At 46.7% G+C, this 25,778-nt stretch overlaps 1 protein-coding gene across 1 annotated transcript; it reads right to left on the bottom strand.

Annotated features, from left to right (window-relative positions):
• Window positions 1-11,844: 11,844 nt before the first annotated feature.
• On the bottom strand, window positions 11,845-15,403 carry FASLG (Fas ligand). Its single transcript, XM_085300204.1, has 4 exons — window positions 15,014-15,403; window positions 14,586-14,631; window positions 12,665-12,718; window positions 11,845-12,239 (listed from the first exon to the last, which is right to left on the bottom strand). The coding sequence occupies exons 1-4, from the start codon at window positions 15,401-15,403 to the stop codon at window positions 11,845-11,847; spliced, it is 885 nt and encodes a 294-aa protein (XP_085156330.1).
• Between the last annotated feature and the right edge of the window lie 10,375 nt (window positions 15,404-25,778).

The raw sequence follows: 25,778 nt of genomic DNA, 5'->3' as shown, positions 1-25,778 counted from the left end.
GAYCTCAGCCACGAACTGCTCACTGAGGTAAGAGTCAACTGAGGATCAGTGTCCTCCAGACAATTTAAGCTATTTTTCATGTACCACAGGCATTGCATCTCCAGTCAAGCTCACATTTCCCTCATCCTTAGCATTGCCAGCTACTCATTCCAGCATCTTACTGTGAAGTGAGTCTGCCCTTGGAGGGGGCTTTAAAACAGAGCACATCTTGGATTTGAACTCATGCAAACATTAACAAAGGTGAAGGAGGAAAAAAAAAAAGAATACCATGAAAAATGCAAGTCATTACAGACTGCTGGGAGGACCTTGGTAACACCTGAAGATGTACACACACACACACACACACCCCATGATGCCACTGTACATCAAAGCGCACTAAACGCTGACAAGCAGCATATAAATCATCAAACAGAATAACAGTAAGAATCGTACCTCATCTGGAAACACATGAGAAAAATGCAAGCAGAAAGACCAAAGAACAATACAAGGCAGAGTGCAAAGCACGGCTACAGATTTCAGCCACCAGCAAAGGCTGCATGGGAAAATGCTGCCTGGAAATCAAACATTAAGTCACTCTGGGTGAAACAGGAGTAACCACCTCAGACACCAAACCGTTCTAATTTCAAATGGGAAACTGGCTGTGATGAAGAAGGCCCAGCAAGCAAAGCTCAGGTAAAGCAGAACTATCTGTATGTCCCTGTCCTTGGGAGGGATGGACCTCACATACCGCTCACTGGCTACTCTCAGCTGTTAGACTAGACTTCTATAGATCACACCTCATATACTCTATAGAGCTCCATGTAAATGACTTTTGTCTTCTATAGTACATAATAGATAGAGCAATATGCAATTTCTACAATAAATAATAGAATTTTTAATTCTACTCATTTTCTATTGAAGCGGGGTTACTACAGGAGTGGCATTCCCTACAGATGTCCATGTTGAGACAAATTTTGTTCTTTAGTTAGAGTAACTGCTGAGTCAACAGTCCAATTTTCAGGCAACCAGGCTTCTCGTTGGGTGGCCAAATAAAAACGTATCACTTTTCCCTGCAAAACTTTTCCCCCATACCTCCATGCAGTGATGATTTCACATTTGTCAGCCCAACAGTGAAACCAAAGCTGGGTACCTGCCCCAAGGCACTGGCTAGTTGGCTGCACTTGGGTGTGTGTGTCCAACACTCATCTGCTTTTAAGTGAAAGAGGTCCAATAGGAATCTGTCCGTGGAGATATTGAGCCTGTCTGGAAAAAAAAGGGTCCCCAAGACTTTGGAGAGAGAGCAGGGAAAGGAGTCCTGGGGAGGAGTTGGGTCCATTGACCCAAGGTTGATGAAGACTTTGCTGGGGCAGCGTGAGTCAGCGGTGGGAGGCAAGGCCCCAGCTGTTTGGGCTGAGTAGCCCAGGGCAGGGTTGCTCTGAGTTGTCTCTTACTAAAAAGAGGTGTTTTGCAGTTTCTATTCACGCTTTTCTTTCCATGCACTAGCTCTGAGACCACACTAGCAATTTCATTTTTAACAGCCATCAGACTACTGCCCTGTTCTTACTGTGCACTCTAAGATTTGATTAAAACCAACTTCARTAACTCAAACAGCTCCAGTTGGAAACACAAGACTAACAGAAGTTCTCAGTATAGTTTATCCAAGCTTTCTGATATCAAGAATTTCAGTTTTAGCAGTTTAATTACTATTGGAAATAAAAGTATCATATCACAGTTATATAATGATTATATTCCATTTCTTTCTAGATATAATTCCAAAACATTTCTCAAGTGTCCTGCCTTGATCACTGTCAGTTTGATCTACTCCATGGCTACCTGCAAATAGTAATATTTTTGCTTTTCTCCATTTAAAGAAAAAAATCTGTCCACAATCACACATAGCACTGATTAACTAATAGTTTTAACTTCCTTTATCAAAAATCTGAACCTCTTCACTTCTGATGTGATCTAATAGGCTCAGTCTTGTTGTTGTTGTTGTTGTTGTTACATTGTCTCTTCACTGAAGCTTTCAGCTTTTCCTCTTAACCAAAATAGTTTTAAATTCATTATAATCTTATAATGAGTAATGAATACAGGTAAGGTCTTCCTAGGAATCGCCTTGTATAAAGTAATGTATTGCACTGCTACCAATAAGGAATTACATTTTTCAGGAATGCTAGGGATGTTTTTATCAGTTATCCTGCAGCTCAAATCCCCCCTGTAACACACCTTTCTCTCTGTATGTAACAGTTCATGGTTTATGGAGTCATCTCTTGCTGCAGAATGAGATTTGACAGTCTGCAGTGGATGCAGATGCTTTCAGCTTGAAAGTAGATRTCTAAGTATTCCAGATCCTGCAATTCCAAGGTTTTCAGAGACCTCATATGATCCTCACAGACCTCCCCATTCCTAGGACTCCATCCTTCCTGCAGGGATTTTAACCAGTGATTTTTTAATATCCTATATGAAATATTAAATATTTAAGGAACCTTCTCATAGTTCTTCSGTTTTACCTGTGAGATCACCTTTGTTCCCATTGCAGTCATTTCAAGATCCTTCTGTTTGCTACCCACATTCGTCAGACTGAGCTATATATATGTATAGTTATTCTATTACATATATAAAAATATATTTGTTATATATTTTTTATATATATATATATACACACATATATATTGTTTCATCAAACTAGAAGTCACAACCTTGGGTAAGTTCCCAGAGCTGAAACATGTTACATTGATGCATCATTCTTGGTGTTCCACAGGTTTCCAGAGCCGTATCACTGCTTCCCAAACTTTTTGAGTATTATTTAATAAAGTATTTAAGTATTCAGAGATGTGTGGAGTAAATATCTTGTAGGATTAAAATAAATTTCATTTTTATAGCATATTCCAGCTCAGAGTCTCAGTACTTTAAACATGGCTCAATCCTGCTTCTCCACTGCACAGATAAGCAACAGTCCCCATCTGGGAGACAGGGATACTGAAGTGGAAAGCAGACTTTTCTTCTCTGGTGGAAACATGTTTGCAGTGCTGACAGGACCTTGGGAGACCAAGATCCTGTTCAGTGGAGCAGGGAGGGATTCCCAACAGACACGCTGCCTTGCCGACTCAGCRGTACTGCAAGAGCCTGAGTGTTACTGGAAGTCAGCCACCAGGGTCTTCACCGCCTACTTGCTCCGTTTTACACTCAGCAAGAGAATGGGAAGGTTCTTCAGATTCCCGTCTCTGCRTTGAACGTGCACTTCAAGACCACAGGAAATAGCACCTTCAGAAAGTAGGCTATGGTGGGCAGGGTGACTTTTTTTAAACACAGAGGATATTAAAGGTAGAGAATGAGAAGAGTCAGAGAGGTTAAAAAGAGACCACATTTCCAGACTAATTATGCAAAGCACACTGCTAACAGACAACTAAACGGTTCTGCAAGAGGTTTTCACACCCTAGGAGCAAAAGCAAATGTTCAGCAATGCCACCTGACTTGCAGTGGGTACAAATCATTAGAAAACAGCCTAAAGAGCACAAGGCAAAATAATCTGGTCACAAGCAAGATGCATAAAAATTCCCAGAAGGTCATACTGAGAAGAATGTGTGCTGTCTAGGTGAGGTTCCTGGAGAATCAACGATTTAAGGCAATAAATGTTAGTCTCTAAGCCAGGTCTCTCATTCAGAATACCTCATTCTCTCTCTCCAGAGAGCTAGGCGTGCTGATTTGGCCTATTGTGGGCTGGTGGGGCAGGGTTGGGGGGGGGGGAACAGGCGACTCACGGCTGTCACCATTTCCTCATGCATTTTTGACACTGGTCCTAACCCCAATACGAGCACTACGGGAAAATTAGCAAGTTTTTCTTCACGGTGTCCTATAATACTTAGTGATAAGCACAGTTTACAGGCAATGAGCTGAAACACAGAGAAACGAAAGCGATGGTAACAAGTGTCAATTTTAGGATTTCTCRGAGAATACAGCAGTTTATAGCTCTTGGTATGCTCTGCAGTCTGCCCCAGCAGTCTCAAACGACAGCCTTGAGTTTGGCACCCCCCTGGGACACGGCTTTGCCTCGTGCCCCCCACATTCTCTTAATTTGCCCTCCCAACGTATTTTCCAGCTCCCACTGACAAGCAGGGCTGGATTTTTACTCACTTAGCTCTCCACGAAGACAAAGGGTAGGGGATAATTTTGACTGGAATGGTTGTTAGACCTTTCAGACCAGGGTCCCACAGAAGGAAGGATACAGCTCACAGAGGCAGCAGCTTGCAGCACCCACTGMAGCCTGTGGTTCACTGCCAGCCTCAGCGGAGAGCCCAGTGGGGATGGGTGCTGCTGATGTCCCATTCCCTGGCAAGAGAGGTGCAATCCTGCCACAAGCGTGTGGTGCCAAGGCCACCTGCAAGTTCTGCTCTGCTTTCTGTCTCTCTCCTTTCAGCCTGGCTGATGAGCTAACAAAGTGRAAATTACAAAACCTAAAAAAGACCCATAGGATGCCTTCTGCTATAGCCTGTACCTAGAAATCTTTCTAATGACATATCCTAGCACAAGAGGAAGTGCGGAGTTTTGCAGTATGATTTTCCATGAGCTCCTAAGCAAGCATGATGCCACTGGCCACAGCCCTCACTGCATTGATACACATGGGAGGACACTGATGATAGGCTCCTCCAGACTCTTTGTCCCAGGCTGGAAGGCCATTTCTGTGTCTTTTCCAATCCATATGTACTCTGGGAGTGAGGATCACACAGACCAGGAGATTATGTTAGCATCAAAATGCAAGTCATGCATCTCAGGATGCAGCGCACAGCTCTTGTACTTCTGTTGTGGCAGTATCATCTGGGTGATCTTGCCAGCTCTGAGGCACCTTGATTCTAGGAGTGAAAATACACCAGATACAACTACTACATGGATGGATGGACGGACATTCAGTGGCACATRTTTTGCCACTGAGCTCCCGCCAGTGCAGACAAGATTGTATTTGAAAACAAAAAACAAACAAACAATCAGAAAAACACTTCCAGGTCAAGGAGAAAGGAAAGAGAGACATAAGTGCCACATGCAGCCCTGGCTATACCTAAGGGTGCTTYCGGCTGTTCAAGCCATTACCATCCTCTTCTCTCCTACAACAGCCTCCCCTAGCTCACAACTCCCAGCCCAGCAAGCAGGGTCTCCACAGGATGCAAGGAAGAAGCTTTGAGCAAATCTGCAAAACTCATTCCCTACCCTTGCTGCAAACTTATGCAGTAGCAAAGAACCCCAGCAAAACTCACTCAAGTCTTTGGTGGCTCAATCAAACAAGCAAGCAGCAGCTGCAAGCAGAAGGCAGAAATGCACCCCTTCTCCCCCCCCCAAAACTCTTTCATATTTCCAGTGGCCACAGCTCTGTTAGCAGACGGTAACTCACTCAGCCACAGTAACTCCCTGCTACGTCTGAGCCCTCTCGACAGCAGTAGCAAAGCAGCACAAACACATAAAACTGGACACAGCCTGGCAGGACTGCTCAAAGGCAAGGACGTGCAATACTGATTTCAGAGCACGAGAGCAAGGAACATCACGAAGGCTGTCACAGCACACTTCTGCTTATTTAAAAACAAGTCAGTCAACCCAGTCTCACTCRAATCAAATGCAGCAGTGGGATTTATCTCCTGAATATGCTGAAATTCTCCTGAAGGAACAAGAAAAGAGTCCTTTTGAAATCAATCAGAGAATTACAGCAAAGTACATCCTCTTTTGCTGCCAGAGCATTTCTGATCTTCTGTGGTTTGGATTTCTCTGTCAGGACTGTAATGAAGGCCAAATCTTAGATACCTGCTCCTTCACGAGTATGGATTAGCARGGAGCAGAGATAAACAGAATAATAGCGTGTCCCTCGGACAGCKTATCCTTCAGAGTCTGTTCTGAGATGGGATAGCTCATACCATTTTTTTTAGTTGAGCCCTGGTAGTCAAGAACTGCATCAGCCATAAACAGATTACACAAGGGAATTTCACGTCTGTCTTTCAGCCCACGTACAACTGAAGAGCAGCAGGAGAAGGTGATGCAGTGTGAAAACACCCAGCACTTGCTATCTCAGGGGCTGGTAGCAACAGAAAGGAGGTTTTCCTTACAGATCTGTAGCGAGCTAGATTCACTCCRGCAAGAATAATCCCACTTCCCTTCCGAGACTATAAGGACAGCTGACTTGAGTGAATTTGCACAGCCTGGGAATGTCAACATTCAAATTTCAGTTCATATGGATGCAGTGATCTGCCTTAAGTGCAGATGAGGTATCAGATGTAGGAAGTGTTTTTCACGGCAGTTACAAAAATGAAGTACTAAAGGTGATTTGAATTTCTTGAGTAATATTTGAAATGGCATGAAAAAGTGACTGTGTTTTTCACTTATACTTTCAGTTCATAACTGGTTAATATGCATTCATCAAAGCCTCAAGGGAACAGTCTGAGAAACATGCACCATATTTGCCCCGTTTGAGCTAACAAACAGGAGCGGACGGGCTGGTAGTCCCACGATCACTCCATGTGTCAACACATCTGTCAGAATGGGAAAAGTTTCAGAACCGCCAGCTCCCTCCATTAATTTCCAAGGGAATCCAGATGACTACCTCCAGCATGAYCAGTAGATAGTTTAAACTGGGTAGAACTGGGGGCTTTTCCAACAATTGTTGAATAAAACTAGCTGCAGAGAAAGGGTAAAAGAGAGAGAGATGAATATTCCCTATGATTTGGGAGGGAAATTATTTTCAAGTGGGAGAGAGAAGTTGAATCTCTTTAGAGAGAGCTGAACCATTCGGAGGGTGCTGAAGAACAGCGAGGCAAGCAAGGCAGGGGGACACATGTAGGTGCTCACTATTTTGCCGGGAGTTTTTTATCTCATTGCAACCCAAAGTAAAAAGCAATTCGTTTTCCAAAACCTATGAGATTTCACAATAGAAAGCCTATGTGCTTGTCTGCATGACTGTCAGTGTCCTGTCAAGGGAACCTGCTGGTGGGATCCAAAAGCAGCTTGCCTGGTCAGCATCCAGGCATAAGCCAGGGAACTCTACATTTCTTCATACCTAAGTCTGTGAGAAGATACTGTCATGCACACTGCCAGCTAGTGAACAGCACTCTTGCACCRGATCATGCAGTCCCACTTCTCCCATGTCACTGCTTTGGTAATGTGCAAGGAAAGGAATATCTGACATTCTGTGTTACCCCAAGAAATGAATCAGCAACAGGTTGTCAAGCTTTTTTTCCTTTTTTTTTCTTTTTCTTTAATCAACAAGAAATTAACGTGCAAATTGTCTCATCCAAACCCCTTCTCCTTACTCACCTCATCCTCTTGCTTGCGTTAAACCTCAGTCACTTAGTCATGCCTAAAATTAGATTTTTGTAACCATGATGTAACATACCCACACTTCTGAGTGCTAGAAAAAATGATATTAATATTTAAGTTTTCCTCTACCTCCTTCTTCTCCCCACTAGACAACACTCCTTCACAACCTGGTAAAAGTCTGGCTTGGATACATTCTTTAGAGCCATACAGGCTGGAAGAAGTAACCCCATGAGACATTGTAACAGAAACTCAGAAAGCCTAGGGCTGGCTTTAGGTAAGTGAATAAGCATAAAAACAAAGCAACGATGAAACACGTCAGATCAAATTGAATGMAGCACAGGACACAAGTGGCTGCAGAAACATCAGTTCTTCCATTCTTACTCATGCTTGCTCTCTCCCTTGGAGGGCTACAGAAACAGTGGCTGGTATAATACATCTCAACAGTGCCAGTTCCATCACACTACAAAAAATAAGCTCTGTGGTTTTTGAGCCAAGATCTGAGTGTATCTGAGTGAGCCTGCCAAGAGCCAGTCCATRCTATGGCACCATTTCTTGACTTCGTAACTCTGCTACCTCAACACATGCTGAGAGATGAGCTAGAAAAAAGCAACCAACTGCTCCTTCTGCTTTTTTATTTTGTAAGTACCCTTCCGGCCTTCGCTGTGTGCCTGTACCCATTGCGAGTGACCACAGGCTGGAGAAAAGTCAGGCTTCGGAGACACAAAATGTAACAGCAGGTTGGGACCAAGGACTGAAGCACGCATGGCTAATGGGGAGTGAATATGACCCCTCAGCCCCAGCAGGGCTGTCTCCTTGAAAAGCCTCCCTGGCCTGGTGCTGAGCGATGTTGGTCACATCTGCCCAGGGAAGGGGCATCCTGCCTCTCTGAAGCGGGATTCTCCATTGGAGAAAGCAGAGCAGCTGCAGGAGCTGGCAGGGCTGCTCACCAGCATGCTGCCCTCCATGCACCAGGCAGCCACCACTGTATCCCTGGGCCTGGGAGGAGCTGCCACYGCAGTGCAGCAACCCTCTTCCAACACACTGACAGCTCGGCAGACGTTTTGTGCAACAGGACCCACCCCCCGCCTCCCCAAAGCCCTGTTCATCTCTCCCCACTCTCTGCTAACCTGCCCTTTCCCTCAGAGCAGACCAGGCCTCTCCTTGCTTCCACCACACTTTTGCTGCGGAAGAAGCAATGACGCCATCTCTACACTCCTTTCTATGAAGCAGTCCTTCCTGCCACTTCAGTTATTGTACATACACAGAGTCTGTCCAAAGTTTCTAAAAAAAGCTGGTATGCTGCCCTCTCCTTTCCTCCATGGTGGGTAGGTAAATAGGGTGCAGCATCTCACACACATCAACCACAGAAGAGCCCGTATCTCTATAAAGCAGCTCACTGTGCTAGGCCATGTAGCAACACAGCTGTATCCAGATCATGCAGAACCTGAAGTTGGCTGCCTGCATACCCCAAACAYACAGACATTACCTGGGAAGGGTTCAGCTGAGTATGAGTGTCTGTGTGCCTGCAGCAGACTCACAAGCATGGCTCGTATTGGGTTCCTCAGACTGGATCATGTAGGAAAGCGTGATCCAGCCTAGAAAGAAAGGGCATGAGCCCCCCCCCACAAGGAGCAGGCCAGAAACCTGTTGCTAAATGATCTGAGTTTATCGCTTCTCATCGGCCATGTTATCTGCAGAGAGAGAGCCTCTCCAGAGCCCCACTAAGCGTTAAACGTTCCCAAATCCCACAGCACCTCAGCACATGTCCCAGACAACCCCATCTGAGCAGGACAGAGGAGCTCAGCTCAGGCCCACAGCCATTTGGAAACCCCACTGCGGGCCCTGAGTGCTCTGTGGGGCAGGTGCCTGCAGGAGGCCACGCAGCCAGCCTCAGCTGTGGCAGCCACAGCCACTTGGCCTTCTGCAGGGACCAGCCCTTGCGCATCACTGGGCGAGAGTGCTCAGAAGTGCTTGTTGGATTGGGGGGTCCTACCTCCCAGGAAGCGCCTCAGATGACTACCACATCTAGAGATTCCTGCTACATCCTCTGAAGAGGAGGATGGAAATATCTTCTTAAGGAAGAAGGGTTGGGCCTGCAGCAYCAGAGGACTGCCAGCCTGTGCCACAAGCAACGATGGCACTGCTAAGGGTGGCCTTTCCAGAGGCCTTGCCAACCATCAAAAGTCACTAGGAGGAGATTAGCTAACAAACTCAAATACATGGCGCAGGAGGGATTTTTCTTTTCCCTATCACAGGGAAAAAGGAAACACAATGGCCAGCCCTGCAAAAGAAGCTGGGAAATCCTTTCCAGTGCAGACATCCTTCCCCCTGGGAAGGGAACAAAATACTTGATAATTTTAAAATAAATTTCAATAATTTTAATATTTTAATTAAAWGAGTAATTTTGCAGAGCTATTAATAATGGCAATATTAAATAACCATTGAGTAGTTCATGTTAATATTAAGCAGGTATTTCATTAAATGAATAGATCATTAGCTAGATAATTCAATAGACAACTTCATTAAAGCTGCTGTGGCACAAGCAACATGAACTGCCTCAGTGTCAAACGCACACTCCTCAGCTGGATGTCTCTTCACTAGGAAGGCAGCATAATGCAAATGGCAATAAGGAGGTGACAACTTCCAGCCCTTATGGGCTGGGTCTGGATTCACCCTGCTGATGAATCCTGTTCCTGCGCTATGTGGTTTGCCCTTCTGAAATGAAGAAGGGGATAGAGGCAGTGAGAGAGCAGCAGCCAAGCAGAAAGGTGCCTAAACTTTGACCTTTCAAGGCACTTTCCTTCCTGAGAAATGCAGCGGAGGCGCTCCGAGTTTTACAGCAGCAGTTGCGTGAGCAGAAAGCGTTCACCTTGCTCCAGCCACACCAATAGCCAGTCTACTTCTAGGTTTCAAAGAAATATGTTTATCTGAAGCAAGCAACGGGGAACCACAGGCTACACAACACCGAGCTGAGAGCAGACCATGGAAAAGGAAATACACGCTGCGTGCTGCTGAAGAGTCACTGCTAGCTGTGACCAACACCAGAGCTGCTGGAAGCCAGGACCACAGCAAAGTGGTGCACCACAGCCACACGCAGCCTTCGCGTACTGCCCTGCGGCAGCACGGCAGACGGCCCCCGAGCGAAGCAACGCGACAGAAGCGCTTCGCAGGCAAGCTGCCAGAGCGAGCGAACCTTCTTTCACAGCAAACGCCTCTTCCTCTCCCTGCCCCTCAGACTGTCACGGGGGAAGCGCCGGCGAGGGGGCAGCGAGCGTGCCGCGTGGCACGGCAGCTTTGGAGACAGCCGTGCTTACGCCGAGCGCGAAGCGCCCTGCACCCAGAGCACGTCCTCGACTGCTCTGCCGCCTCTGCCCCGCTCGCATCCAAACCAGAGCTCGAGAAACCAACCCAGAGCTCGAAAACCAGAGCAAGGATGGGGAAGGGGAGGCGGCGTGTGTGTGTGGGGTTCTCCGAAGCTGCCTACCCATGTCTTTCCACACGAGCTCAAGCCCACGTTTTGAGATGCCACCAAAACCAAACGCCTGCTCGCCCCCCCCCCCCCCCCCCCCCCCCCCCTTACCTCAGGCTGCATCCCCCAGGCCCCAAATCCCCACCGTTTCGGCACGGGAGCCCTCGTGGTGGGAGCCCTCCGCCCGCAGAGGCCGGGCTGCGCCTGGCTCCCCAGAGCAGCATGGCGGCCCCAGCCCCATGGCGGGCTCGGACCTGGCGCCTCCGCTTCCACTGGCGGCTTTGGGGCCGCGGCCGTCGCAGGGGCCAGCTTCCCCCGAATGAGGAGAGAACAGCGCCAACTTCCTAGAAAAATATACTTTTATTTACCACCAGCCTTTCGCTCTGGAAAGAGCAGCTTGTACGGGGGGGAGGCCGAGGCGGGGGCGCGCGGCCTCCCTGCGCCGCCCCACAGGCCCAGCCACCGGCTGCTTCCGGAACGTTCCTTGGCGCAAAGCCGCGCGGCGAGTTAAATAAAGGAAGGGGGAGGGAGGGAAAACGCACATTTTTCTGGGATGAGAATGGTTGATAACTTATCGCAAAACGAACGTACCACGCTTCCCGAGCTGGCTAGCCGGGGGGGGCGCCCACAGGACGGTGCGGCGTGCCCGGGCGCGAGCCCRAGGAGGCGCTTGGGGACGCAGCCCCCCGGGGGCCCTTCTCCACCTCCAGCCGGCCCCCTCCCCATGCCGCCCACTGGCCCAGAGCCTCCCACCAGGCACCACAGTGGGGCCGTCATCTTCTCAGGTAGCAAAATCTCTTCTGCAGCAAGTAGTGAGTGTCAAGGTCATCTCCGGCGCACCCTGGCTTTTTCGTCAGGGCGGGGGAAAACGTGCTGTTTATTCACGTTACCCCAGGACCTTTCCAGAGGCCAGGTGTCAGACCCTGGAGAGCCTTACTCGTGCTCTCAAGCCCTCTCATTCCAAAGGCCAAAAACACAGTTTCTTGGTGGGCTTCCAGGTGCAAGACTCCAGCTTGCCCGCCCGGGCAGGTTGGCTGCCACTCAGCCCACCCTTGCATGTCCTAGTGTGTGCGGGGCTGCCGGCCGCGCACTGACAGCGCTGTTCAAAGTTTAAATAAGCCAAAAAAAGTCTTGGATTCCTCAAAATTAACCAGAGCGATTTTGGAAACGTTGACATGCAGACTGTCCATTTCCCTGAGCTTGAACAAAGCCCCCAGGTAGCTTTTCCGAGCCCACATCTTCTGATTGGTGCAGTAGTTGATCTTTTTGTCCTCCATCAGCACCTGGCTGCCCGGGGAGGCTGGGTTTTTCTTGTACACAACGTGGGTTAACACCTGGCTGCTGCAGGCGCTTCCACGGAAGAGCACGTTGGAGTATACGAAGTAGAGGCCGGTTTCATTGATCACCAGGCCCTGATTGCGGTACTGAACGCCGGTGGTGAAGGCATGTCCGGAGATCGGTTCCCACTCCAAAGGGAGGTCCTGCTGCATGGGGTTCCCTGGAAGCCGAGACCAGAGGGGCGATTTGAGAAGCACAGGCATTTTCTGGTTTTCTCCAGTGTCAAGACAAGTCCCCTGTTCTCTACATGCTCATTTCGGCATTGGACATCCGCCCCAAGCCCCACAGAGGTAGGAGCTGTCACCTTCTGCTTGTTCAGCACCAGCCTCTTCTGAGAGCTTTTGGTCCAGCAGACCCCGAAGGCAAAACAAAAACCAAAAACCACTTAGGCTGAAAAGCCTAAATGGAGGACAAGATTTTAGCTGTGGGGTAACTCTGAACTCTCAGAGCACGCACGTTACCCAAGGGAACTGAGAAGGCCTATATGAGGCAGACTCCTCACAGCTATAACCAGGCTGCCCTTTTGCCCCAGCCACACTTGCCTTGTCCCCCGCGCTCCCGTCTCACTGGGCCCTCAGCACATACCCGTTAAGTGTGCTGCTTTCCTTTCTTCCTTTTTCACTGACTYGCTCTTCTCCCCTGCATGAAAATGGAGAAAACTTTAGCCACACGCTCCATGGAGAAGCCAGCCCAGAGACCAAAGGGAGCTGTCTGTAATGCTGAAATGGGGCAGGTTCAGAGCAGCACAGGGCACACAGGCAACACCGCTTGGTGCAGCAAGGCAGATAGGTGCTCAAGCAAATGCTTCAAAGCAAGGAAGCGTTGCAGCAAAGGATCCAGATTAACCAGAAGCAAGGGGAAGTACAAACGAGCAAGGAGAGCTTTCATCTTGAAATGGCTCAATCGGTAAGCTCAAGCAGAGGCCTCTCCCTCAGGGTGTAGGAGAGGACAGTACTGCCCCATTACCTGGCATCTCGGGCCCATGCCAAGGTGACTACTCATGTCCTGCCAAAGATGACTCTGTTTTACTGCCCCTTTCCAGTCCAGCACTGCCAGTGGCACCTGTCCCTGTGACAGCAGACAGCTAGCTGCTTAGTACCAACCCTCCTCCTCATTATTAGATGAGAAAAGATATTTAAGACATCCTACAAACCATTCTGCTGGCCAGGCAGACTCTGTAAGAAGCAGAACACAGCTAGAAAAATGCTGCCCCCCCCCCCCATAGAGGGAGGCCAGTTACAGTGAAAACAGGTGGATGCTTGGATTCCATCCCACCCCATCCTTCCCTTCCATTCAGTATCCATTCCCAAGCACCAGGTTCTCAGAATTTAAAAGAAACCTCTGCTTTTCTCACRCCAGCTAAATTCCCCTTTCTTCTCTGTCTTCTCCTTTACACTGTTTCCCTGGCTTTATTTATTTATGAACCTCAAGAATTTTGAGGTTAGTATTTATGCCTTGTGCTCATAAATTTATGACTCAGGTGCTGCTAAAGTAGCCTCTGATCAGAGCACTGAGCATTTGGTTAAAATGACAGCTCTCCTTCCTCTAAGCAACAGACTACAAAGTTAATTTGAAATCAGGACTGTCCTTTCCAAGGAGTTTTGCTATTTCAAATTTTGCTTTCATTCTATATCAGAACAAACTTGAAAAGAAATGATCTTTCCTACTAAACAAAATCCTCAAGAAAAAGTATCTTTTCAGGTATGTCAAAAAACTAAACATTTCTTTCAGCTTTAACCTTCTTTGATAAGAGAYATCATCATTGTTAATATCAACATGCTATGTAAAAGTAAAATAGAAAAAAAAAGTCTGAAATTTCCAAGTATAATTTTGATAATGCTCCAGTCTAACTGAAACTCTGCTTTTTTCCTAAATGATATTTTAGAAAAATTGGAAGGTTCTTGTGGAAAGTTTCAATTTCACTGAAATGACTTTTTTCTAAAAGAAAAAAAAAATATCATCAGGCTTTTCTCAATCAGCTTTGTCTACAGTGAGACTTTGTACGAAAAGAATTTTGGAAAAAATAAATTGCCCTCTCAAGAGAGGAAATGAATCGTCCACCCCCAAAGAAAATGAAACCCTCCGTGTCCTTGCAAAATCTTGAATATTAAGGAAACAAAGAAGTAACRTGAGTGATGCCTATCTAGGATCTCTGTTCTCCTCACTCCATTCATGTTGTTGCTGTATGTTAGGGCAGTAGCAACTCACTGTAGAGCCCCTCTAGCACCATTGCCCGTTGGGGACTGGGAGGTCCAAGCCAGGGGCAGATCGTCCCCATACCCAGGGGTGATACCGAGACAGCTCTCCTCCAAGCAGGCAGGGTTTGCGACCCCTCCCAGCACCCTGGAGCTACATTTTCCATTCCAACTAAAGTAGTGAAATCAGTGCTTTCAGAGCATCAGAGCTGCAACCCTGTTTTTGCTACCTTGACATGCGGAGGGAAAAGTGAGATGGAAGCATTCAGACAAACTACAAGAAGGGAGTTCCTCTACCTACATCAACTCACCTATGAGTTTCTCCAGAGCTGGAGGTATGTGTTCAGTGCTGGCAGACTGTCAAAAGAAAAGAGGACAAGGTCTCTTAGCATGGGAAGAATGTGAGGGCGTCATCTGGAACAGCCAAGGACTATCTTTGACAGCGGCTAGTTCTGGACACTCAAGTGGAACTGCAGAGCAGTAAGAGAAAGTACATCCAAGGACAGAGACCCTGCAGCACTTAGAAATTAGAGACAACCAGACATATCATAGCCCCCAACAGAGCAGTCCTCTACAATGTAAAACAACCCCACTTAGACAAGGAGGGCAGACATTCAAGTATCTGCCCCATGGGGAGTTCTGCACCGCCCGAGCATCTCAGACCTGGTTTAGGTTTCTTTCTTCCCCCCCCCATCCCCACCCCCCCCAGAGCTTCTGTGACAAGCCAGATGGACTCTACCTCTCTGAGTTCGGTCAGTTCCTTCTCCAGGCGAAAAATCTGAAACATGCTCAGTCCAACTCCAGTGAGAGACAGTAGGATCAGCAAGGAGACCACCAGGAAGCCGATGCTGTTCCCTTCTCTGTTGCTCCTTGGCTTTCTCTTCCGATCAGGTACCGGTGGTGGGAAGGGGGCAATGGAGGATGCCGAGGGGCCGGAAGTGCTGAGGTTGGTACAACCATCCACCCAGAAGATCTGAGGGTACACGTAGTTCAAGTTCTGCTGCATGGCTGGGAGTCGGATGGGCTGGACGTGCTTTGTGTGATCTTCTGTGTGGCAGCTAAAAGGCGCTGGGGCTGGCCCAGACTGAGTCCTGGGGGAAGACCCAGTTCTGCCTCTAAATGCCTGCATCACTCTAGCAGCAAACACCCAGCTCAGATGCTGCGCCTCTATGAAAGCCTCAAGCAGCAGCAAGAAACCCCAAAGAGTTTCCGCCCTCAGCTGCAAGTTCAGGGTTGCCCGCCTGCTCCTCCCACACTGAGGCAGCACATGTACACCAGGGCAAACCTGGCAGCAGGCTGCTTTCGCACAAAACTGCACCCAACAGCTAGGTTCAGGAGCAGGTGCACTGAGCAGCAAAGCACTTGCAGGGCACCAAGCAGGGGCTGAGTAATCAGCCTAGCACACACACGCCAGCCAACCACCTTTTCCAGCAGCCCACTCGGGCAGAGGCAGCTGCTTTTCCACTGTGGTGCCCTGGACCAAGAGTAGAGGCAACAGTAAAGCCTGTCGTGGGTCTAGCAGCCTGCACAAGAGGGAAGAGGCAGAGCCAAGGACTCTTCTCCTTGGAAAAAGGGAAGAAAATCAAATCCCAAGTGTGGCGGTGGACATTGGGGAATTACTTCATTTTGTACAGGACAAATTACTTTTATGGCAGCTTGTTGCACATTCTCCCTTTCCTCTATCTGCTCCTTAGGGCATGGATTGTGTGTACAGTTCTGTATAATCCCTGACAGAGCAGAGGTCTGGTCACTGACCCTGTCCCACTGTGGTGTAATAAACCTATGCAACTGAAAAGAGGAAGGCAGTGTCACTACTGCAGCCTCAGTACAGCTGCCCCAGGATTAACAGCCCAAACCCAGCCTTCACCCACACCAAATCACTGCAGGGCAGTGGCCAGGCTCAACAAGTAGCATGCTGTAACGCAGGAAATACGTATCACCTTGGAGCAAAACCAGGCTTCTTCGGCAGCTTCTGCTACCCTGTATAGCAGAAAAAGTGAGCGAAAGATGCCTCCAGCTAGGAGCCAAGAGAGACAGCAGGCTGCTTGGGCAAGCATCTACCATCAATGCACTCCTCATGCTGCCTATGCAGCACTCCAGCCCTGTTGCTCCACTAGGCTCAGGCACCTGAGCTGTGTGTGGGGGATGCATTATCTGCTCAGGCTCCTTGCTCAGCACCATTTCCTAGCGGTTGGCACCTGTGCTGCCTCACTCAGACCAGTGAGTACAGTACATTTGTGGTTCTTTACGAGGTAGACATTGAGGGAAATAGGGAATCATTATTTCTTCCACAGCCCTCTGTGGCCCCTTCAGCTGCTGTAAAATATAGTGATGAACTGGGGAGCAGAGACCAAAGACTGGGACTTCTTGGGACCAAAATCCTCTCTTCAAACAGGGTTACCACTGCCTCTCCTCCAGCCAGGTAATTGGGGCTGGAGGACAGAAGAGCTCGACTGTTGGAACAGAGCTCCTCTGGCAATGCAGGCAACATCCAGTTACGAAGGAGGGAAGAAGACCATCTGAAGAGCATAGAACAGAGCAAGGAAACTCCCTTGTACTTTTGGGATGCTGGTTCAGGAACGGACTGGCCCTCAAAAACCAAAGTAAGCCATGCCAGAGCTGCCTTGTCTTTGTACAACTATTCACAAATTCAGTTTTGAATTTACCCCAGGACAACCAGCTCTGCATAGGTACCTCATGTTGGCTGAGCAGTCAGATGGTTTTCATTCTTGCTATATGGCACACATCTCATCAACAGCTCTCAAAATTAAATATCTGTCCTACCATGGAATCACAGAATAGGTAAGGTTGGAAGGGRCCTCTGGAGATCATCTAGTCCAACCCYCCTGCTCAAGCAGGGACACCTAGAGCATGGTAGGCAGGGTTGCATCCAGGCGGGCTTTGAGTATCTCCAGAGAAGGAAACTCTACAGCCTCTCTGGGCAACCTGTCCCAGTGCTCCGTCACTCTCACAGGGAAGAAATTCCCCCTCACRTTCAGGCGGAACTTCCTGTGCTTCAATTTCTGCCCATTGCCTCTTGTCCTGTCACATGGGACAACTGAAAAGTTTGTCCCTGTCCCCCTGACACCCTCCCTTCAGGTACTTGTACACACTGATCAGATCCCCCCTCAGTCTGCTCTTCCCCAGGCTAAGCAGGCCCAGCTCTTGCAGCCTTTCCTCGTAGGGCGGGTGCTCCAGCCCTCTGAGCATCTTTGTAGCCCTAYGCTGGACTCTCTGCAGTAGCTCCATGTCTCTCTTGTGCTGGGGAGCCCAGAACTGGACGCAGTACTCAAGATGAGGCCTCAGCAGGGCTGAGTTAGAGGGACAGGATCACCTCCCTTGACCTGCTGGCAACACTCCTTCTAATGCAGCCCAGGATACCATTGGCCTGCCTGGCCACAAGGGCACATTGCTGGCTCATGGTCAGCTTGTCATCCACCAGCACTCCCAGGTCCTTCTCTGCASAGCTGCTCTCCASMAGGTCAGCCCCCAGCTTGTACTGGTGCCTAGGATTATTTTTTCCTAGGTGCAGGACTCTGCACTTGCCCTTGTTGAACCTCAGGAGGTTCCTCTCCACCCAGCTCTCCAGCCTGTCCAGGTCTCTCTGAATGGCAGCACAGCCCTCAGGTGTGTCAGSCACTCCTCCCAGCTTGGGATCATCAGCAATCTCGCTGAGGAGGCACTCTGTCCCCTCATCCAGGTCACTGATGAAGTTGAACAGTCCTCCAACTAGACTCTGCACCACTGATGACGACACTCTGAGCTCTGCCTTTCAGCCAGTTCTCAATCCACCTCACTGTCCACTCATCTAACCCACACTTCCTGAGCTTCTCTAGGAGGATGTTATGGGAGACAGTGTCAAAAGCCTTGCTGAAGTCAAGGGAGACAACGTTCACTGCCCTCCCCTCCTCTACCCAGCCAGCAATGCCATCATAGAAGACCATCAGATTGGTTAAGCAGGATTTCCCCTTCCTGAATCCATGCTGGCTACTCCTGATCACCTTCTTTTCCTCCATAGAAGGTGATCAGGACTCTGAAGGATGGGGCTGGATGGCCTCATACAATTATATAGAGCTGGAGGGAGGGCCAAAAGCCACCAAACCTGCAGCTTGGCCTGGAAAGAATCCACTCTCAGGGTTTTTCTGATACTGTGTTCAATGCAGACAGCTTATGTTGGTGGGATTGCAGGCACATTAGCTACCTCTCTTAAATGTCACAGATGTACTTACTTGTCACCCACTGCTTTCTTTTTTCACTAATACACTTTTCTGTGAGTGGATGACAGGGCAGACACAATGAAATCAGTGAAAACCATTTCAGCCATGCTGCATCTTCTCATTCGCATGTTCAGATCAAGAGCCTGCTAATACCACATGTTGTGGCAAACCAAAGCTTGGGCTTATTTTACCATCAAAGGATCTTTTTTTGGTGCACAGTGTGTTTTCGGAGACCTCTCCCTTCCCAGCACACCCCACCATGCTGATCTTGTTCTCACATTCTGTTTCCTTTGCAATCACCTTCAGAGACCACCAAGATGATACACCCTGGAAAGCAGCGGTAAGCAGAGCTGCTTCTGTGCATCACATCACGATGCCTGCAGGCTCTGCGCTCAGCTGGCTTCTTGTTGCTCACATGACACATGGTATTAACAAACAGGACTTTTGAAATAATAGCAGGACAATTTGCTGAAGACAGACACCTGAGTCACTGAGTCTCTTTCACTAGAGGGCCAAGAGCAGGAAAAGAGGACAGACACAGGGAAACAAGATGGGAGTCAGCTGTGGCTCTCTGCCTCCCTGTCCTTCTCTTTGCACTGTTTGCAGGAGGCCCACACTGTTTTCTGCAGCCCCATTTGAACAGGAGGAAGTATTTTCAAAAGGAAAAACTTTATATGCTCTTTGTCAGAGGATCCCCTTTGCCCACAAACACACAACAGAAGACAAGCCACAGCTACATGGACACAGGAGGAGGGTTTGCTCAGAAGGCATGTGCACACACGCTTCCCCTGAGGAAAAATAGGAACTCTTATTTATGATACTCAGTATTAACAACACCTAGATTCTGATAGCAATGAGAACTGGCCAGCACTTAGAAATACAGCTAAAAGTCTGTATCTAGCAGGTTTAAGGACAACAGGATGGAATTCCTGACATTTATCAAGGAAAACAGAACTTGAACAGTGATCTAGATCTAATACTTGTCAATAAATAAATAAATTAATTAATTAAAAAGTGGAGCATGACCCATTACGTAGGAAGGAGACTCTCAGCAGGCTCTGGACAAAGAAAAACGTGTCAACAAATATCATACCACAATAATGACTGGCAGAAATGCTAANAAAAAAAAAAAAAAAAAAAAAAAAAAAAAAAAAACTATTGAAAGTCTACAGGGCTGCAAAAATTACAACCAAGAACAACTGAAGAATTAGCTAAGAAGCGTTCTCATTCAAAAAGACAGGATAAAGAACCAACGATGTGTTCATTTCACAATGTTAACCCTAGAAATTACAACCTGATCCACCTTTTGTTTTCCCAGTCTAAAATCTACCAGCAGAGCCAGGAGAGGCAATCAGGTTTTGAGAACAGTCTTGTTTTTGCAAACAGCAAGTATCAGCTGAAGTGTGCAAAACAGATGCAAGTCATTAAGGCTTGTTAACGGCTACATCAGAAAGAGATGCATCCAAACTGAGAGCACAGACAAAGCTTCTGAATTTCTCCTGGGGATTATCCTTGACACAATACCATTTGAACATCTTTAGCACTGATTGGGGAAAAATTAAAGAAAACAAAATGCTACACAATAATTGCAGATGAAAATGGTTGGTAACTGTGATCAGACCCTTTAGGAGAAAATAACAACCTAGGAAAAATAGTTCTGAAACTGATACAGAGGCTGCCCCAGCTGGATGTTAGCTTTCCATGGAGAAAGGGTGCAGGATCCCTGTGCTGTAAGCTCGCATAGCACAAGCACGACAAACAGGAAGACACAGACAGCGCCAAACTCACATTGCACGATCATATTCAACTTCAGCAGGGCTCAGGAAGAGGGTGAAAAAAACTGCCTCAGAGCAAAGGCACTCACYCTGGTTCACTGGAGAGAAGTTTAAGAGGGACAGACAACATGTGAAAACATGTAAATAGGGACAAGATTTCCAACAGCAGCAGTCTCTTCAATTTCACAAATAAAAGCTTCCCAGAAAGCTACCAATTGGAAACTACAGCTGAAGTTTATGCTGAAAGCATAAAAGACAAGGATTTTTGACTGAATGCTTAAAGAGGCACTTGAGGAAAAACTGCCCCCAACCATAACTCCATTGACTGAAGCCTTCAAAGAGGCTCAAAAGGCTTTGAGTTACACCCCAGAACTCAGCCAGCATTGCCAGAAACTCACTGCATCCACAGTGCAGGAACCCTGACCAAAGGGCCCATCAGTCCTGTGCTGCCTGAACTCCTGGGATACACATCTGTTGGATTTTACAAGGCAGATGGGACATAAATAAGCTGTATCAGTTCCAAGGGTCTTGTAATAGCTCTACAGGACTACCCACYAACTCCCCCATAGAGGCTGGACAGAAAGGCACTCATCACACACACTGCTCTTCTGTCTGTCCAGCTTCTGCTCTGGGGGAATCCCATGGAGAAAGCGTTAGCAGAAGCTCAAAGCTGCAACGCTCTCTGTGGCCCAGCAACACGTAGCACTCCACAGCTCTGCACAACATTGCGGTGAACGCTGACGTCCTTGTTTTGTTTATTACTTTTTTTTTAAACAGTTAGTTTGCCCATGCAAGGCTGATGCTTTTGATTTCCTCAACTACCACTCCTTAAAACATCTGAGGTACAGAGACATGCCTTTGCATGAGCAGCTCATGAAAAAAATGTTCCTGTATTCACAGTCCAAAGCAGATTTCAAAATCCATTCCTAAAGGCCCTGCTCTGGCATCATAGTGCTTGCCATAAACCCHCCCCCCCCCCCTTCCAGTGAGTAAGATACTTTGTACTCTCTTTTATTTAGAATAGTGAACTATGCCATGCTCCCACCAAGTAAGCAGCAGCCTTGAGTCTCTGCAGGGCCCTTTAGTGTGGAAACAGGGGTAGGAGAGACTTGAGCAGGGAAAGGAACCAAGCCARCTGAGAAAAGAGCAGGGGAAGATTTTGATTGCATTTGTAATAGAAGCATGGAAATGAGATAGAGGGATGATGAAGTAATGAAGCAATCGTTTTTGCAAACAGTACTGTTTTACCCATTGCTTAAATGTACGAGGAGGAGAAAAGCAAGTTATTTAATAACACAGAACAGCTTAGTCATGGAAGAAAATGGAACAAGCTGTTGGGCTGCTCAAAGGCTGGGAGGAAGACCACAGTAAAGCTGCAGATGTTGATTTGCTGTCCTCTCCTTCAACAGCTGAGAAGTACCTTCACAAGCTCTTTGGTAGGAATCTACACTCCACTGCAGGCTGCTACCACAAAGACAGTCACAAACCAAGAAAATGCCAACTGGTGCTGCTRGTCTATGAGGTAAGTTGATTCCTAGTCAGTACTTGACAATTTTGTGCTCCACAGTTGGAGCTGCCATTTCCAGCCCATTTGAAAAAAAAAGCTTCACCAAGATCACACCCCAGCTCTGCATCACTGAGATGATACTGGAGCATTAATGCTGTGTACAGCAAGCCCCAAAATGCTTGCATATAGTGCCCTAAAGAAGTACCCCAGATCAGCTGACCACCCAAAACACTGAGGGACCTTCAGCTGCTGTTCTTGAGATTGAACTCTGAGCAAGATGTTTTTATGGGCGATGTACAAAACCTTGAAGTTTCAAAAGTAACCGTGCCATGTTATGATTAATGGGAGATACTGATTTGCTGCTTAGTTCTTTTAAAGGATCAGACAATAATTCTTGTTTGCTGTGAATGTGTAAAGGGCTCAGGAGCTTGATGCCTGCTCCAGCCACCACATGTAACAAAGGGAAAAAAGCCTCAAACTAGGAAACATTTCTTTTGCATTACTAGGTCCACAAGGTGGACCTAGCAGTTAACTTCCCCTTTCTCTATCAAGAACTACACTTCTAATCAGTGACTTAGTGATTCTAATCAAAAGCAGCATGAGCAAGACCAGCTGCAGTTCACAGGCCATGTGTCTAAYAGGTGAGACAGCATTAAGGTGGCAAAAAGTTTCAAAACTCTTAAATATGTAGCTGAGGGCAAGGCATTCATCAGAAAGTCTTTGTTTAATTAAAAAGTTACCAAAGGGATACATAAGAATTCACAATTTTCGCTATCCCCTGCTAAGCTAAGTCATGGCTAACACATTTCATCTGAACAAGCTCTGGGAACATTGATTTTTCTCAGGCTGGTTACAAACCCCAGTAATTTCTTCACCAATACCTGATACTGTTTGACACTCAGGGTTTCCAGATGAGACACACTGCCTGATGGCCTGCCCACACCGCTTTGTGGTCAGAGCTCAACACTTTAATTGTTCCAAATGAAGTGGAACATGTTTGTACCAAATTAAGTGAAGCAAGTTAAGCTGTTCCATCTTGTCTTACCTTGCACTGCAGGATGGCAAAAGCCACCCAAAGACACTTYAGTTCTGTTCCTAGCAATACCACATAGCTGGTTTTGCTCATTTTTAAAATACTGTCTTTCCACTCTGGTGCTTAAGATAAAACACTAGATACTGCATTTTGCCAAGCACAGCTCGTGATACATTTGTGACAGTCCATCCTCCGATGCAAGCATTTGTGTTGCCTAAATACTTCTTGACCCTGGGCAAGCACAAAGAGATCAAAGCGCTCGAAGCGCTTCTGTGTACGGCAGCTTTCACAACAGGAAACAGCTCCTTTCTCAGCTGTCACAGGCTTGCTGCAAGAGATCCCCTGATCGGTTTGTGTGGGAACTATTACCAGAGGTTGCAGCAGTGCTCAGGTGGATGCAACAGCTTCATGTAACCTCCCACTGGTACCTTTAAGTTGAAAGTCCGATTCTGCCATCACCATGATCTTTAATGCACTACATCTATGCCTTAGGAGATTAACATAACACCCTGAAAGATAAGACTCTACACCCCTCCCTACTTCCACTTGAATATAAAATGCTGATACTCACACTAAAGCTCATCTCTCTCTAGTCTAGTCCCCAAAAGTGCTTATTACCACTTTCATCATCTCTGGGCATTTCCTACAGGTAGCGTGACACAACATTACTTTCAAACACGCTGGAATTCAGTCAGCTGTGTTGTTGTGCCCTTACGCACAAAGGCTGACAGGATCCATCAGTTTTCAGTGCCCTTTTGTCAGTTTTGACTGTTCCCTCAGGTTTCTTGCTTAGTCTCTATTCGCCTCCTGGAACTGAAAACATAACAGCATTCCCTATGTAAATAGTGCARTTTGTATGCTTAGGTAATTCCTTTATAGAGAGGCTTCAGGACTCCCAAACTCACGATAAATTCTATCAAAATCTGTATTTTTGAAAAAATGTGGGTGAAAACACAGACATCCTAAAACAGAGAGGAAACAATTACAACTAATTGACTAAGCCCTTCTTATAAAGCAGCCTAGAAATAAATGAGTTGATATTACTTCACTTTTCATATCTGCCAAGTTTGATCTCTAAGGCAATCAAGAGCACATCATACCATACAAGTTTCTGCCACAGGTGGTAGCAACAAAGCCAACACCTACCAATTAATAGCCACTTTAGAGCAATATATGCTCTAACACAAAAGTAATTTCTCATAGCTATCCCAGCATGACTTTTTGAAGTCAAGCATTACACTGAGGGGGAAAAAAAAAAAAAAAAAAAAAAAAAAAAACCTTAACAAAAAAAAACAAAAAGGGTTGAGAAAATTAAAAAAATATTTTTTTTTTTTTTTTTTTTTTTTTTGGTTTTTTTTTTTTTTTTTATAAACAGTTTTAAAGCTTTTTTTTTTTTTTTTTTTTAAAAAAAAAAAAAGAGGTTTAGTCATGGAACCCTCAGTAGCTAGGCTCGTTTCCACTGTGCTGGCCTGAACCCTTGACAGTGAGCAGTCTCCCTTGTCAGAGACCAAACACAGCAGCCCAGAAGGTGTGGAAAGCTCCTGGACCAGGTCCCTTGCTCCCATGGAAGATACCAAGAGTACACAACACCCTTCCCACCCCACCACACTTCTAGAAAGTGCAGAGTAAGTCAGGCCTTGAACAAGCTGTTACTCAGTACAAAGCTAAGAAAAACCCCAGTAGCTGCCTGCTACACAAACCTTAGACACCATCACACTCAGRAAAATGGAGACACATTTCCACTGGTATATGGTGTCTAAAAATAAGGCAGCTCTCAGCCTCCAGGACAGGTATTTGAAGAAACAACTGGAGAAAAGAATTGGCAAAAGACAATGGAGAAAGGATGCAGTCCTTACTACTTCATATGCATGCACGTCTCTTGGTATTTTACTCCAAGGACTGCTTGACCCTACTGATGAAATATCACAAGATGAACTACACCCTCCTTTTAAATATCCACACAGTCAATGTTTGTCAAGCTTTATAAGCTGTCTACCTGAAAAACTATTCAAATAAAAAATTATGATCAATTCAGAAGAGACTTGATTTCACCAGAGTAAAGAATCAAGTTTTGAAAGCTAGAGTCAACGTGGCATTAATAAAACTGAAATAGGAAGTGAAAAATTACTCAAAAGCCCACATGAAAGAGTGATACTAAGCAATAAGAACTTGACTTTAAGGAAAAAAAAAAGAAGTGGTTACAAGTAATTAAAGGTAATTAGTACAGCACRAGGAAGCTGCGGTTCAGTCTCCAGTCTACTGCCAGAACAAATACACAAGTTTGCACTAGCTTAAGCAGCTCAGTAGGTTCCTTCAAACATGGGCTTTTTCAGTGGTTGAGGTATAACCTGTGCATTGATTGGAGAGTTTAGATCTAGACACAGTCAAAGTGTTTAGGTAGCGTATTTACCACAGTACGGAAAGTCACTCCATGTCTGATGTGCACTAGCAGTGACCCTATGACGGACGCACTATGTTCACAAAAGTCATTGTTGCTAATAGCCACCGCTTTTGACTTAGCGCAAAAAGACTTGGCTAGTATCTTCACCATGACGACCCAGGTCTGTTAGCCACGCTTGTGGTCATCTCTTAAAACACCGGTAAGTTGGCTGTACTACAGACAACAGCTTTGTTCTCCCATCACACCAGCTGAATTCACTTGAGCTCCTAAACACTTAGAGCCGCATTTCTTAGCGATATTAAGCAGCTTACAGGAAAGTGAATCTACACAGCTAAAGACATTTATTCTTTAAACTGATTTCAGTGGACACCTCCAGAAGTGTGACTGCTACCCGGACTTTTCAGTGTTGAAGCGCTTGAGCCTGAGTGGGAAGTGTTTCTGGCCCTATATTATCTATCACTTCTAACGTCTTCCACATCTCCACGCATCGCCAGTGTGAACTGCGAGCCACACTGCCTCAAGCTGCATAATCCAAATGGAGCTCTGCTATGTATCATTCCCATAGTGTGTT

This window comes from Rhea americana, unplaced genomic scaffold (assembly GCF_003343005.1).
Source record: "Rhea americana isolate MKP2758 unplaced genomic scaffold, rheAme1 scaffold_162, whole genome shotgun sequence".
NCBI classification, from domain to species: domain Eukaryota; kingdom Metazoa; phylum Chordata; class Aves; order Rheiformes; family Rheidae; genus Rhea; species Rhea americana.
The sequence above is the reverse complement of the archived record's forward strand: the minus strand, read 5'-3'. Positions and strand labels throughout refer to the sequence as shown.